Source organism: Leptinotarsa decemlineata, unplaced genomic scaffold (assembly GCF_025532065.1).
Source record: "Leptinotarsa decemlineata unplaced genomic scaffold, Ldec_3_MD MMD2_tig00026328_RagTag_RagTag, whole genome shotgun sequence".
Taxonomy (NCBI): domain Eukaryota; kingdom Metazoa; phylum Arthropoda; class Insecta; order Coleoptera; family Chrysomelidae; genus Leptinotarsa; species Leptinotarsa decemlineata.
In genome coordinates this window covers 2,399,368-2,416,683 of record NW_027412688.1, presented here as the reverse complement: position 1 = coordinate 2,416,683, position 17,316 = coordinate 2,399,368, and the positions used below count along the sequence as shown (strand labels likewise).

The 17,316-nt window shown below is 35.3% G+C and overlaps 1 protein-coding gene across 7 annotated transcripts in view; it reads left to right on the top strand.

The window, feature by feature from the left end:
- The window catches only part of RhoGEF2 (Rho guanine nucleotide exchange factor 2), a 213,491-nt gene that overhangs the window by 41,848 nt on the left and 154,327 nt on the right, over positions 1 to 17,316 (top strand). For all 7 annotated transcript variants that reach the window (XM_074182252.1, XM_074182254.1, XM_074182255.1 and 4 more), the window contains 6 exons: positions 5,255 to 5,410; positions 5,669 to 5,881; positions 10,525 to 10,992; positions 11,484 to 11,595; positions 13,725 to 13,883; positions 13,938 to 13,997. In XM_074182252.1, coding sequence (XP_074038353.1) covers positions 5,255 to 5,410; positions 5,669 to 5,881; positions 10,525 to 10,992; positions 11,484 to 11,595; positions 13,725 to 13,883; positions 13,938 to 13,997 — 1,168 coding nt within the window. The remainder of the gene's footprint in view (positions 1 to 5,254; positions 5,411 to 5,668; positions 5,882 to 10,524; positions 10,993 to 11,483; positions 11,596 to 13,724; positions 13,884 to 13,937; positions 13,998 to 17,316) is intronic.

The window sequence follows — 17,316 nt, the reverse complement described above, 5'->3', positions numbered from 1 at the left end:
TTCCATTGTTTAAAACAGTTTTTAAATTCACTCATTGGGGTGTCCTTCAAGCCTTCCAGCGATTTTTGTTTCACCTCCTCCATAGTGGCAAAACGCTTTCCTTTCATATTCCTTTCGAGTCTAGGAAACAAAAAAAAGTCACAGGGGACTAGATCCGGTGAGTATGGGGGGTGGACAATCGGTGTCATGGTCAAAAATTGCTTCACGGAAAGGGCGGTGCGGGCCGACGCGTTGTCATGATGTCAATCTTTTCAAAACCTCCAAGTAGAACTTCTGGTTGATAGTTTGACGAGGGGCAACGAACTCCGCGTGCACAACACGATGTTTTCATCAGTTCTTCACGTTGAGGGGTGCCCTGAGCGAAGTTGGTTTTCAATAGCCATTTCTACATTTTTAAAACGTGAAAACTAATTGTAAACTCAGGTTTTACTTAAGGCAGCATCCACATAAGCATTACAATAGTTTCCGACAATCTGCCATAACGTTTTCGCTGAAATGTAAAAAGTTGTTTTACTAAAAAAAAATCTCACAGGCGAACCGATCCACTCACAGCGACACAACTTTGCACACTGTCGCAGGTGGCGTGACAGTAACGGACATGTGGTCAAACAATAGGTTCCCCCACTCTCCCTCCCCACCACAACGTAATTCCCTTTTTTTTTTTTTTGGGTCCCCTCTCTTACAGAGTCAAATCACTTGAATATTCGATTAAACTATTTGTGATAGATTAATCAGGTACTTGAAACACTTTGAGCTCCTGCCAGCGAATCAGGAATTGTTTCCATAAACACAAATCAACCTGCCTGGCAATTTCTGGTTGCCCAGAGTTTACCTACAGTGCACTGAATGACAGAAAAACTGTTCTAGTACTCTTCTATGACTTAAGTCGTGTTTTTGATACTATTGATCATAATGTATTAATCATGAAATTGGAAGGGTTAGGAGTTAGGCTTGTTCTACTTCAATGGGTAACATCAAACTTAATTAACAGAACATGAATAAAAGTAGTGAATAATGTGAATCCAGATTCAAGAATAATAATTACAAGGGTTCCACAGAGCTCAATATTGGTTCATAGCCCTTCTGAGTGACATTGATGACATATGGTGATGACACTAATTTTCTGATGTCACACAACAACATTGATTAATTAACAAAATTAGGCAACCAAGCATCTAATGAAATAGAAAGAAGGAGCCTTGAAAATGGCCTTATCCTAGATATAAAAAATACGAATTGTCCTTTGTTTTGCCAAAAAACCAATTAAAATTATCACCTATACTTGAACATATCTGATAAATCTATACAGTCTACAGAAACCATTAACTCCTTAGGTATTACTTTGAATAGTAAGCTAACATAAACACTGTGTTCAAACTGAGCACTACATACTATATAATAAAAAATCTGCGAGTTACTGTATCAGAAAACATTCTGAAATTATTATATTTTGGGATGGTTTAGTCTACTCTGCAAATGGCGTGATCTTTTGGGGGTCCTCTTGTCACTTTGAAAGGGCATTTGTATCTCATGTTATTCCAACTACAAAATGTAAACCTTCACTCAAGAAACTCTAAATACTTACCTTTCCATGTTTGTATATAGGTTTTGACCACCTTATATGCAAGGTCTTCAGTCTAAAAATACACCAAAGCAATTTGGTATCAAATGTTTCAATGAAATAAGAGATATAATGGATGTGAATCTGAAATGTATTCTATTCAACACTGAATTGAAAAATTTCCTTTTTGAAAAAGTATTTTATAATGTTGAGGAGTTTTATATTTCCTGATAACTTACTATTGTGAAACTTGACTATTGTATGTATACATTTTTTTGCCTTATTATTGTGACTACACTTTCTTAACAATTTATTTGTAGATTTCCTTCTTTTTTTGACTAATCTGATAAGTTTTATACACGTGTGTATGTATAATGCCTTTGATTGATGAATAAATTATACTATTTCAAAAGTTTTTCCTCAATTTTTTGTGATCACTTGATCAATATTATTGCATATCAGTATGAAAGTATCATCCGTGGTTAACGGGTCAATTACATTTATACAAAAGTAATAAAATGAGGCCCAATATGGATCCTTGGGGAACACCAACGTTGACATAGAGGCATTCGGATTTAGATTTATTGTTACCTGTGTTGTTAGTTAATCATTGTGCAGAGGGTATTTTGAATAAGAGTTATTGAAACTTTGTTTGAAATGATTTTAATGTGATTTTTTCAAGTTTTGAATTTCTTCAATTGAGTTTTATTGTATTATTCAAAAAAATTTTGAAGGTACAACTTTTTTTTTTGCTGAAACTCCAGTTGGAAGAAAATGCTTCAATTTTGAATAAAGTGATGCGAAGTATTTGTTATTTTTTGAATTGATATTTTGGTATTATGAAATAAACTTCAGAAAACTCATTATTTTTCAATGGTGAAGACATGCAAAAAGCGAGGAGCGCATTTAAAAAATTATACAAGAATTTTATCCGAATTCAATTTCATTGCACTCATCCTTCATTTGCTGTTTGAAACTGGTGATTTTTTCTCGAAAGAACAAGGGCATCGACATTGGTCTCAATGAGACGGTCGTCTTGAATATTGAAATACACAAGAAATCAATATTTTATAGACCGAATAAACATAATGATATTTTTTTGTTAGATGTTGATATATCTGAAATATTGATATATTATTTTCCTAGTTTTTCTTGTGAATTCTTGCAGATGTGATCTGGGGCTTGCCCCAAACTTATATAAATGAGTGAGTAAGTTTTAGGTTGCTTCAAAAGTTTTGACCATTTTTATGAGTATACTTTAAACTGAAATATCTCAGTAAAAACTTTTTCAATTTAATAGAAATAAACGACATTTGAATCAGTGCACTTTTGTCAATGTGACACGAGTCAATTAATTTTGTCAACATGAAAATTGTGTGCTCGGGATTCGATGAAGTTGACGAAGGCCGTTTTGGCCTGGTTCTGATTGGAGAAGGTTTTGCCGGTGAGAAAGTTATCCAAGTGCTTGAAAATATAGTAGTCGGTTCTGAAGCTCAACTTGTTTCATTTTTGGTGGGTTTTTGATGATCCATTTTTCATCACAGGTGACGATCGCATTCAAAATAAGATCGTTTTGGTTGCGCAAAAGCAAACGTGAAAATTTCTGTCGATCGTTCAAATAGTGGTGTACTCACTTTTCAAACTTTTGTCCTTTCTGATATGTTTTAAACCATCAAAAACCGCATTGGAGCTGACGCCCAGTCTCCATTGGGGTCTATGGAGTCTCCAAATCCTCGACCTGGATTAATGTAGGTCGACCACTTCGGGGTTCGTCTCCGAGGCTAAACCAACGTCGAGCAGTGCATCCATTAACACTATCATTCCCAAATGCCTGGTTAATTTTTCGGGCTGATTCGGCAGCTCTTTGGTTCAATTTCACCTCATAGAGACAAATTGGCCAAAAATTGCTCAACATCATATGAGCTGAAAAAAGAAAAAAAATTAAATTTGGGAAAAAACAAACAGCTTCAATGTATATAGTACAAAATTCTCTATCGATTGGTATACCACGAACCAATAGAAAATATATTTATTATGATATGGAGCTTCAAAAAACCTGATAAAAACACTTACAATCAAACGTAAACGTCACTGTATGGTCATACAATTCCGTATCAGAGCTACCTCAAAAATTCGGGTCTGGATCTCAAAGCTATGTATAAACCCAACATATCGAAAGAACATGAAATTTACCTAGTAACGAACAAAAAAAAATGTCGAAATCCTCCTGACCATCTACATTGTTTAGTGGCTACAAACTTTGATTGATTGCGGCACGTAAACTAAAAAATAAGTTCGCTTCTGGTCCTCATAAGATACCATCCTTTTTGATAAAAGATTGCATCGGTGTATTGGTCTATTCCTTACTGACACTTTTCAATCTTACAGTTAAAAATAATAATTTTCCTGAATTATGGAAGATATCACGAGTTTGTCCCATTTTTAAGTCTGGAGATCCATCTGATATTCGGAATTATCGTCCTATCTCAATCTTATCGAACTTTGCTAAATTTCTCGAAATTGTCGTCTATAATCGCGTTCATTCCCGCAACAACATGGATTTATGTCAAACAGATCCACCATAACAAATTTAATTGTATTAACCCAAAATGTTAGTGATGTCTCAGATAATCGGAGTCAAGTTGATGTGATACATATTGATTTTGCTAAAGCATTTGACAGACTGATCCCATGATCCTTCTACAAAAACTTCACCAATTTGGTTTTCATAATTCAGCAGTACTTTTCATTGAATCCTACTTACTTCAATGCAAACATTTTGTATTTTATAACGGCTATGATTCTTTTTATTACAATCCTTCATCTGGAGTACATCAGGGGTCGAATCTCGGGGGGGGGGAATCTCGAAAAAAGGAGGGGAGGATGAGGGAGTCTTCCAAAGAAAGAAAGGAAGTAACTCTATACATGGATGTGTAGATCATGCAAAGAAGTAACTTTCAGACACAAACTGAAAGAAGGTCCTCCTGAAACAGCTACTTTCATATAAACATTGAATTATACGAAAGAAAAAATTCTTTCGAAACAAGTACTTCTATATGAACACTGAATTATACAGAAGATACTTTTCTCTACTCAGTTTGTATTTCAAACATTCGTTGTGGAATAAAATTCAGATATCATTCACATGACTTCTACTTTATATCATTATATTATTACTTTTTAACACACTTAGTTAACCCTGTGAATGGTTTTTAACTGTTGAGTAATAAAGGCTATTATTATAATAATAATAATTATTATTACAATATTCAGTGAAAAAACTAGAGGTCCATATTTGAATAAAGTTTATGAAATATAACAAAAATGAAACAGTATTGAACGTTCCTCTGCCTTTTTTTATATCATTCGAAATGGAGGTGGAAGAGTCAAAAAACAAAATTCCACAATTCTAGATTTGGCGAATATTCTCGTTCTGAGAAGAGGTTGTTTCAGTTCCCCAAAATAGTAAACTTTTGTCCCATTGAACCAACCTTGTACGTCTGACCGTTTCTGAAATAGCACTTTTGAGAACAGCAAAAAAATTCAGAAGTGCTTTTTAAAATCATTTGAAATTGGGGGTTGTTTTTGAAGTTTTGTACGAAACACTGTTTTATTTCTCTGTTAGTTTTGACGTGTTTGTTTTTAGTAACAAATTTTCCCTGATCAGTTTCAAAAGTTTATTTTTTTTTTCAGCCATTTGTAGATTCTATTGATAACAGTTCTGTATGTGGAGTTACTGGAGCTTCCCGTTTGGTGACCAACAATTCCCCAATACACGCAGCTACCCCCCATACCACCCAGCAACCCATCATGAGCATGGAGGATGACGAAATGTCTGACACAGAATTTGTAAGTTATATTATTTTTCGTACTGTCAACTCCTCAAAATTTACCTCCCAATCTATTAAAAACACTTCTTCCTCACCAGAAGAAAACTTCTATTCCCTTGATCCGCGTTTTGCCGACATCTTACATGTTTCTGATGATGATAACTTGGTTAGCGAAAAGCGTGTCGAGAGACGACAGTATTTTTGTTCTTGCGAAGAAAAATTTTTTCAATAGAGGTTCCAAATTCTACTAGTAAAGTTTACTCACAATATTTTTCAGAGTCAAATGGAAGATCATGGACATTTCCAGTCTTTCTCCAAACTGATGGAACATCCCCCCCATTTGGCAGTCTTCACGAATTACATATTGTCGAATTCCGATCCAAACAGCTTGATGTTTTATCTCCTAACAGATCTGTATAAAGAAGGAAATGCCAAAGAGATGCGAAAGTGGGCATTTGAAATTCATTCGTGCTTTTTGGTACCTGGAGCGGTAAGTTTTATTTTGCTTGAAACACAATGCTTCACAAATTATCTCACAATATAGAACTATCGATATTATTGATATTGAAAGGTTTTGATGTTTTCAAGCCCTTTTCTTTTAATCCAATTTGAAAATTCATTTCATTGTTCAATGGTTTAGGAGAGCATTTGATGCCACTCTTCCAAACTGATATCAAATGCTACAGTTTTGAATAAACCAAAGATAAATTAATATATTTAAAGTAGCCCAGTAATAACAAAATTGAAAACCATTCCATAAATTCTTTTTACATCTTTAGAGAGCTTTCTGTCCCGCTTTCTTCCTTTTTTAGTTACACTACAAGATACAGAGCTGATGTATGAGGCAAATGTTAAAATTTCGTGGGCTATGTTCATTCGACTTGCGTTTTTTAAAATTATTTTATGTTGGTACAATCGTCTTTTTGGTGAGAGTCATAAAAGTAAGTAGTGTTTTTTCCGTGTTCGGCGATTATTTGCTATCGAATAAATGGATCAAAGAATTTGCATCAAATTTTGTGTGAAAAATGGAACTAATTGCTCAACAACTCATTTTAAATATTGACAGTGGCATACGGTGATTGTACTCTGAGTCAGAAAAATGTTAACAAGTGGTTCAAGCTTTTCACAGAAGGCCGAGAAGATGTGAACAACGACGCTTACCCTGGACGCCCCAGCTCATCAACAACCGGTGAAAATGTTGAGAAAGGGAAGAAAATTGTTACGGAGAATCGTCGAAACACTATTAGATGAGTTGCTGAGGATGTCAGCATATTGGTTGGCTCATGGCATGTAATTTTTTCATAGGTTTCAGGCATGAAGCATGTGGCAGCCAAATTAATTCTAAAATTGCTGAATTTTTACCCAAAAAACCGTCAACGGCGATAAAGATTTGCTTGAAAGGGTCATAACTAGTGAAGAATCATGGGGATATAGTTATGATATCGAAACCAGAGTTCAATTGTCCTAATGGAAGCCAAAATCAAAAAAGCATGCCGAGTTCGATTAAATTTCAAGGATTTGCTCACTGTTTTCTTCGATTATTATGATATTGTGGAAAAACAATTCATGGTTTTTGCATCATTGTAATGCAAAAGCCCTCCCATTGCTTCTTCGTAATTTTTTGTCCAAAAACAACAACGTAATTATGCTTCAGCCACCATATTCACCAGATTTGGACCCCTGCCACTTTTTTTGGTTTCCTACGTTGAAGAGACTTATGAAAAGACGGTGTTTTGTGATGATTGAGAAGATGAAAACCGAATCGCTGAGATATTTTTTTACCAGACCCCATTCATACCTGACCCCAGTAGAAATAGTGCTGTACTAGGACTTTACAAACAAGTAAATTGTTAAGAATTTGAAAAAGGTTCAGTTAGGCTATATACTCATAATTAGGTAAAATTGTTACAGTTTGAAGTTATTATACTTTCCTGGCTAGAAAAAATAAAGTTCCTACAAAGACTTGATAGCTTTCTTCCACCATATCGGTCCTTGATAACCAGTGATAGGTAAGATGATTCTCAGGATTAGTTGAAAAAAAAACATCAAAGATGGGTTCCATTCCTGTCGTCCTGACCCAATCATGAAGGAGAGAGAGAGGTGCAAATCCTTATATCCAGGTACAAACTAGCGAGACAACTTGAACAGGGTAACTGATTCGCTTTTCGGGGCGTTGGCGTCACATGAAATTCTACATCAAAATGGCTGCCATAGACACAGCTCTAACAAAGCTCCTAGCTAGATGAAAAACCAAATTTTTTAATGCTCACAGAATTTCCATCCTGGAACTTTTGTTACCTTAAAAGAAGTGAAACAAAAATTAGCAACTCGCCGAATTTTGAAGATTTTGGAATACTCACCTATGCGGAGGTCAATAATCTATGTTGTCGGCACAAAGATTTGCATTTCAAAACAGCTTTTTATTTTGGATCACCACAAATATGTTTCCGTAACATAATGAATGATAACACTAACAATGATATAATATATACATGGAGTATATTATTAAGAAAATATTTCCAAGCAAACCTTGATATGTTGTTCAAACAGCGTTTGGCACAAGAAAGAAATCATCATGGCTACTTTTCTACTTAATTCTATTGGTTCATAGGTGAGATATTTACAAATTTCTCACATAAAGAATGAAAAGATTTCTGTAATCTTTCAAGGCCGAAAGTACCACCCTAATATATGATGAATATTTAGACAGAAGACGCCATCTAACGAGGAGAAGTTTAAATTCTGGATTTCTTTTCGTAGCAGTGTAGAAACTTGACGAATGCTGCATAAACTAGAGATTATAGAGAAGTTTAACGTCCAGATACTAAGCCAGAAGATAAAATATAAACAAAGTCATGTCAGCTGCTTTCACAAATCAACGGACACGGTAAAAGTCTAGTTTTTCAACAATGAAATAAATTTCAAATCGGAATCAAATATTACTTGTGCTTCCCGCTGGAAAAACCAATTACTTGCAATTCATCAGTAGCACCAAAAAACTTAACTTTCACAATTGAACAATCCATATCACTTTTTTACTGTTTTTTATATTTTCTGAATCTATTATTGGGTTTGATAGGTTTAATTTCATTTTGAATGAAGAACTGAACTGTATCGATTTTCTCATCCTGATTATTTTTTTTCGAAACCATTTGTTCTAAAAGAAGACAGTAACTATATTAATTGAAAAAAAGCATTCCCGAACTTTGAAAAAATACGACAATTTTTACAATTTCTCATTTATTTTTATTGAAATTGAAGAAACTTTCATATATTTGAACAAAAAACTCAATGAAACTCACTTATTATCGTGACGGTATAAGGCCTCTTAGGAAAACTGAATGATTAAAATCTTTTCAAGATTTCATCATCCTTTACCGGAACTGGAAGAGAACTGCCCACCCATCTTCGAGACTTCCTCCTGAGATGTTTATCTTCATCGTTATGAGATTTCTCCTTATTTCTCTTTTTTTGAAAGCCATTCGATTCTGCCATAATATCATCGACGAATGTGGAGAATTTCCATTTCCAATTCGGTTTCTCGATGAAAGGTTCTGTTATTAGACCACCGAATCACTGGGAAATTTGGCATTCTCGGTCGTATCAGATTTAGTAACCTAAATATCCAGAAGTTCATCTTCCACAGACCAGTCGAGAATCATATTGGGATCCTCTTCTTTCTCTGATGGAATTTTCAATTCCGAAATAGCCTTAGATGTTGATTTTGTTTTATCGATCGACAGCCTGTTGGCTCAACTGTCCTTAAAGAACAAGCCTGAGTAATAAGTGAGGGCGATGACATCTTTCCTTGCGAAGACGCCACCTATGGGATCGATAGAGAACTAAATCCGTGAATATAAAAGATAAACCAGGCTTTAGAAGGTAATCAGTTGCAAAGACAAACCGCCGACGAGATTCACTGCAAGGCACTTCAACAAATGTTAGGTTAGATTAGGTTAGGTTGTTACAGGTTGTTTACAGGTGACCCTGTAAACAAGGTCTTGGGAAAATAAAAACTTGGAGATATACGAAATGACCCGTAAGTACTGACACAAAAAATATATCGGGCAGACTAAGGAACCATTTAAACTCATTTCAAAGAACATGCAGCACATATCCGATGTGTTGAGTGTCGCTCAACATACCTTGGAGAATTGCCATAGAATAATAATAATAATTGTGGTTTATTGAACAAAATTACAATTTTGCTCAACTGGCTATCGAACGAAGTCCATCCTTGTAACAGAATTGCTTTGAAATTACACGGATTATTTTATAGAATAAATGAAAAACTGTTGAGATTGGTATATGACACAAGATTTTAAGATGCTTTCTGAAACCTGGAAAAAGCATGTGGCATGAGAACTACAAATAGAGACAAAGATCCCATTCCGAACATTGTTTACTTTTTTATGAATCTTTCAGGGTAAAAGTTCAAGCTAATTTCTACCCAAAATCATTGATATGTCCCAGAATGTGAAAGTGTACCTCGTTAGATATGAATGAAGATCAGTTTTAGAGTTAGGAATCAGTTCACTTCATTTGAAGAATCCAACTTGGTTGATGAAACGCCCGTCGAGAAGAGTAATACAGTTCTGGTGTTTGGGAAAAGTGCTCGTTTTCGATTTATCCTACCCCAGAGGTTCCAATACTATCTTTCATTTGAGAAAAGGGTTCAACTAACACAACCTTATTACTGGAGTTTTTTCCCAACACCAAACTGTTATTTTAACATCTCGACACATGTTTCGATCACCAAGTGATCATCTTCAAGAGGAAGATGATCACTTGGTGATTATCTTCCTCTTGGTGATCACTTGTTGATCATCTTCCTCTTGAAGATGATCACTTGGTGATCACTCGTGATCATCTTCCTCTTGAAGATGATCATTTGGTGATCGAACCACGTCTTGAAGTGTTAAAATAATGGTTTGGTGTTGGAAAAAAACTCCAGTAATATTTATTACTACACAAAAAGTTCGAAACAGTGCACCACAAGTACAACCTTTTTGTTTAAGAAATATATCTTTTTAGGAAAATAGCTTTCACACAAATTTGTTATGTTTGTCTTCTGTAGACTATAATCTATACATCTATGCTATGAAAATAAAACAACCTCCTTATTTTTTTCAGCCACTCCGGCTAGGCAATGTAGATGAAAATATAGCCCGTGAAATAGATGAGGTTCTTACCAAGGAATTCGACAAAGAAGAGATCCTCCGTAAGGTCTTTTGGAAAGCTCGTCACAAAGCGAAGGAGGAGCTGACGAATCAGCTGGCTGATTTCCGACAGAAAAGAACCGCTGGACTAGGCACCATCTATGGACCCACAGACCAAGCTCTGGCCGAACTTTACAGCGACAAAGCCAAAGAAATGAAATTGTACGAATCGTTATTCTTGGAAAAGTTGGAGCCGTATCTGGAAGAAATTGAAAAGGATAGCTTCGATGCAAGGCGGTACTACACAGCTGCCGCTTTCACTACTGTGCTCACGAGGATATTTCAAATCCGTCCGGTTATGCATGCTTTAGATAGGTGTCCGACATTTGTTAATAAGGAAAAGTCGTTCAGGACGAAGTTTATTGGGAGATACTCCAGAAAGGTGAGTATTCTTGAGAGAGAACAAAAAAAATTGTGTTACTTGTATTGAAAGATGATTTCTCACTTTTAAGCTAATTTTATTGCCAATATCACTTGCATTTTACATCTTAGAATTAAAATAAGTCGGCATGTAAGAGATAATTCACACCCCGCTGGTTTTAAAAAACTTCAAACCCAAATGAAAATAGTAACACTAAAGCATTGTTTATCAGTAATTAGTAGAGCTCTCAACTAGTTTCAACATTAAGTATATCACGGAATATTGCAACTTTGAGAAGATAAACTGTCTAAAAGAAAATTGAATAATGATGATGAAACCATTTTTGAAATGATTTCGGACATTTAGTTTGGACTTCAGTTTCGATTGGTCCAGAGACATAGAAAACAGTTTTTCATCTATAGGATGTTCAACGATCAAGGCAGAATTGATTTTCAATAGTTTGATGATTGCTTGATTAATTCAGCTGCAATTAATGTTATTTTTTGTTTCAGCTTAATGTCCAAGGCCATCAGTATGTCGCACAACAATACTACACTGTGATAATGTGCAATAATTGCCATCAGATTTTGTACGGTATTGGTCCGCAGGGCTACCAATGTTCCAGTAAGTTAAAATTATATCAGCGAAGGATAGATTACTAAAGAGAGAGGGAAATATAAATGATAGGGAGATAGATAGGTAGGGAAAACCAACATACTCACAGGGAGAAAGAGTGTAAAACAGAGAAACGAAGAGAAAAGACACCATTGAAACAAAAAATATATGTATACAGTACTATTTCAAACAATTTATATGTAGAGCTTATAAGTCAAAAGCCAGAACACGTACTGAACGTTTTTTCCAAGTCGTACAGTTCTCCGTCATTGTAACTGCACTTCTCTGAGGTATCTCATTGAACTCAATAGTGTAAAGGCATAATTGAGAAATTTTATATCTAAAACAATGGGGAATGTTCCTCAATTTGGGTTATTACAGCCAATGCAAGCTTGAAAAATAACAAAATAAAGTTGAGTTTAATTCATGAATTTTTCAAATTCACTTCGAAAAGTATTCAAATTGATGTTTCAAATGTTGGGTTTTAATTTTTAAAGGGATTTGTTTCTAATTCACATATTGGCAACAGCGCCTATATCAAGTTGAAATAATTTATACGTACCTAGATATTCTACTTTAAAAAAGGAAAATTATCTTTATAAATCAACAATTAAGGCAAAATATAAATTATAGTTCAATACCACCTCCACAAGCCACATAAACAACAGTTGTTTTGTTATTTATTTATATAGAGAAAGATAGGTTAGGTGCACAAAATGTCATATATCACAGAATGTCTCGGAACTCGAAACATAAGTAAACAGAACAGCACGCCTCTGAAATATGTCATCTTTGTTTGTCTCATACAGGTAACAGATTAAGTGTCCTTTGCTATAACCGATGTTGCCAAATGGTGAAATAGAAACGATTCCCTTCAAATGTTGAATGCATTGTTTCATTCCTCTTTTTTAAGTATTTAAATATTTTTTTAAAGAAAAAGGTTGAAATGGTAAGTTTAAAATTCGTTGTTTTAGAGCTCTTTTATGAAAACTACTTGGTTTTCGTCAGGAGGAACATTCCCCATTGCAGGTTGTATGAAATATTTAACAATTTCTCAACTAGCAATAGGTAGAAATAGAAGAAATAGATCCTATATGAACCAGAAATGAAAATATTTTTCCCACACACTCTGCAAAACGCTGAAAATCCTGTTGCTGTATTATCAGAGGATGACTGTTATTCCTGATGATGTCAGCTTGTTGGCAAAACATTGAAATTGCTTCGAGGATATTGTTTTTTTTTCATAGTTTTAGTACAATTTCTATCTGGGTCTACTCAAATTGTAGATATATTTTTGTCTCATTCATATACAATCTACATGATCTATATCATTTGATTGGATTTTATGATGAAAATGGTGGGGATGCAGCTGATGAGGGAAGCTTCTAGCTAAGGGAAAAATTTGAGGGGGTAAAGTAAAGGAAAGTAGGTTGAAGAGAATAAACAAAGGTTTGAGGAGGATAGATAACTAAAAAAAAGTTTTAGAAGGAGGAGGTAATAGAAGGTTTGAGAGAGAGAGAGATAAAAGAGGTAAGAGGAAAAGGGTAAGAGAAGGTTTGAGAGGATGAGGGAAGGTTGGAGAGTCAGCGAGAGAGGGAAAGAAAGGAAGAGTGAGAATGAAAGAGACAAGCAGAGAGAGAGAGAGGAAGAGGATGAGGGAAGGTTGGAGATAGGGAAGAAAGATTGAAGAGGGGTCGATAGAGGGAAATAAAGGGAGGCAAAGAGAGAGGGAAAAGGGGAGGCGAAGAGAGAGGAAAAGGATAAGGGAAGATTGGATAGGGAATGGAAAGGTTTGAGACGGTATGGAAAGGTTTGAGAGGGTGTGGAATGTTTGAGAAGGTATGGAAAGGTTTTAGAGGGATCAAGATAGATAAATGAAGGGAGAGAGAATGAAAGAGAAAGGGTGGCAAAAAGCAGAGGAAAAGGGGAGGCAGAGAGAGAGAGGAAAATGATGAGGGAAGGTTGGAGAGGGTGAGAAAAGGTTGGAGAAAGAATAGAAAAGAAAGGAAGGCAAAGAGGGAGGGAAAAGGGAAGCTAGAGAAAGAGAACGGGGAGCACAGATTTGAAGAGGAATACAGAGATTAGTGATTTACCTACTGTAGATGGAGGAATAATACTGATGTTTTTTTTAATTCCAGTGTGCCTTATTAATTTACATAGGCAGTGTGTCAGAATATTTGAGGATATTTGCCCTGGACCCATTACGAAGAAGGATAGGGGTATAATGAAGTTGATTGGGATGAGACATGACAGCAACGAACAAAACCGGTTGAAGAAAAATTCTCAGTTCCTGCAAAGTAAGTTTTTTCTTATATATGAAGATGAGTCTTTACATAATCATATCTTTCCAGTGGAACGGGAAAGAAGGCAGGCAGAAGAAAAAGACAGCAGCTTCGAGCTCAATGAGAGTGGTAAGTCTTATTGTTTGTTTGGTTGTGGTGTCTTTTTTATACATAGTAGATTATTGAAATTGAAACTACGACTTCGACCGTTATGGAGGTGAAGAAGGTGATATTTTTTTATAGTGTTTGTGGCAGAACATCATTAATTGATGCTCTAAAAAAATATTTACAACAGCAACGCTAATCATCGTCCTTGTGTTGGCCATACACTGAGTCTGAAGTTTCCGACATATTTTCTCAAAATAGTCCAGATGCATTTCCCAATCATTTCTGAACCTTCGAGAAAGAAGCTCGGGGCTTCAGTGATGTGCATCAGAAGTAGGTCAGAGAAACTTAAATCCACGTTAGCCGTGATTTTTAGGTTAGAGCGTTTGTAACATGGAACACCTTTTCAAGTTTACTTTGTTACAGATTATAAATGAATTTGTTCTCCTGAGAAAGAAATGTACAAATCATTTCAAAATTTTGAATGATAAGAAAAGTAAATTTGCACTCGAAACTTCTGCGGAGTATTTTTTCTAAAAAATTAATGTGATAACAATTATTTGGACCTGCATTCAAATAAATGTCAACATTTCACAACTTTTTGATAACTAAATCAACTCTATCCTATGATGTAATAGAAATTTACAGATAAATGATGTTATTTCGCAAATGTCCTTTTAATAGTCAAGTATGAACTGTTTCTCATTACATACTGGGTGACAGTTGTTCCCTGCACATAGAGCCATTCAGTTGTTTCTAGGGATTGACATTTGAAATTCAGAACATAGGTTTACTAATACAATGTAAAATTCTGTTTTCAAAGATATAACCATATTGAAAAAATGGAGGTTCCATGACATCATCTATAGAAATATTGCTGAACAATTTGATGTGGTGAGGAACAAAAGATGATGTATGCTCTTGAATAAAAATGTTTGAATTGAAATTTGAAAAGTACGTAGTTTGAGTAAGTAGTTTGGCAATATTTCCATAGATGACATCAAAGTGCCGCCGTATTGAATTTGGAGAAAATGGCTTCTACGGCGCTAGTTTGAAAGATAGTCTGAAAAATCCACACGGTTCTTTTCAAAATTCTTGACATGAGTAATGCTCAGCTCCTTACACTTGCAATCATTAAGCTGGCAGTGATACATTACTTCAGTTAATAACGAAAAATGCTGCCACTTTATGTTGTAAATAACGGCGATACAACATAAAGTAGCATCGTTTATGTTACTTTAATAAAGTACTGATTGAAAGGTGAAAAAACTCAAAGAATGGATGCCCCACGATTTGAACGACTGACAGAAAATGTCACGTTTTGAAGTCTAATTTTCTTTGCTTTTGCGTAACCTCGCCTGATGAAAAGTGGATTCATAACCGTAGATTCTGGTAAATGCCTGCCCAAAAACAACTACTTCCCCGGCTAATACCACGCTGGATTTTGAGTTATATCCGACACATTTATGCAAGATAACTCACAGAGGTTAGTCTTGCAGATGTTTCTAGTTCATTCAGCAGCAGGAGCATGCTGAATTTCAAAACGATTATTTCAAATTTATACCTATTATTATGTTGTAAATCATTCCCTAAAAAAATAACGGCCGCCGCCGCTGTCGTCCTAAACCAATTGTGACGTAAGATTGCGCTCGACTTGACGTGCGCTTTGCGATTGTTCTAGTTAAGGTGCGTATTCACCAAAAAAGCGAGCACGAGCGAGCATAAGCGAGCATTCGTGTATGTTTGCTCGCTTTTTGTGCAAACAGTGCGGTGCGGAGTGAATTTGAATAAGGCGATAGACATTTGAATATTAGTTTGGAGTTTTTTAAAGTGTTTGGTTATTAGAAGTGAAATAAAGTTCAGTTTGACTATTGTACATGGTAGTCAATTACTGGAAAATCCACGAAGAGAACGTAACAATAATAATGGAAAAAACGAATAATAATACTAATGTTTATTTTACAACAATTTACAAAGTGTATTAGAACAATAGATAGAAATGGAATAGAAAATAAACGTGATAAATTACTGAAGCTTGTGTGATGCTATTGAACATTTATATGGAGTTATTTTCAGTAGTATGATGAAATATCTAATAATAATAATAATTTTTATTTGCATTCAATTACATGGTTTAATATAAACATAAAAAAATATTTCAAAAAGGATGACAAAACAAAAAAGTATATATACATATAATGAACAGGAATGCAAAATGGAGTTGAAAATAATTTGAAAAAGTTCTAGTTCAGCCCCAGTTCATAAGTATAAATATCTGTGGAAAAATTGAGTTATTCATTCTTGGCCAAGAGACTGTCTCTCATTTTGTCTTGAAATAAATATAGTTTCATAGTACGAAGTGATGGCTCAATCTCATTATAAAGCTTGAAGACATTGTAGGTAAAGCTTCTTCGGAACAGGGAAGTTTTGTTAGGTGGAAGCGAGATATGATCCCTATGACGTAAATTAAGTTTATGAAAATCTGTCCTATATTTTATTTTGTTGTAAAAATATGGGGGACACTATTTATTCTTGCATTTTTGACCACTTTGCTGATCTTAGCTGGTGAGATATTGGATCATATTTGCGAATACTGTAGATCAATCTGAGACATGATTTCTGTATTTTTTCTATTTGATTGATATCGTTATGATCTAAGCATGGTCCATACAGAACGTCACAAAAGTTGAAGTGACTCAAGACAAGTGTAACACTTAACGTTTTTTCAAGTGATTGTGAAAGAACATGTCTATTGGGGTGAAGCATTTTCAATGAACAATAAGCCTTTTGAAGCCAGGTAGAGTCTAAGTTACTTGTTATCGGTTTAGTTCTTAGGTATTGTTGCATAAACCCGCTATAAATCTATAAATGACAAACTTGGGGAACAGTAGATCAGGATATAAGAAACGGGCGTTCAGAAAGTCTTTCAGTAGATTTTCTATCAGTTCTTTGTTGACAAACTCCGCCTCTGCCCAAGTTCGTTTTCACCGGTCATGAAATTTTCCATTTTCTACCCTATTATCACCATTCTTATAACGATCGTCTCAAATCACGGACGTGCCGATTCCAGACCAAGGGACTCTTGCGAAATTTTCCGCTTTCCCGCTGTGCGCCGCACTCCACCTCGTTCCAGCCAGGTTAGTTTTAGTCGGTGAACGTCAGGTTCGGCGTCTGGCACGCATCTCCTCGCCCTCGTTTGTTTCCACACGCACAGCATCCTCTTTCTCTCGAGTGTATTTGTTTATGTGGTGCGGGACTGTCACGTGTCGTGTGTAGTTCTGTGCCGCAATTAGACATCCCGAAACGGGGGGAGAAGCATCGGAATCTGGACTTCTGGACGTCG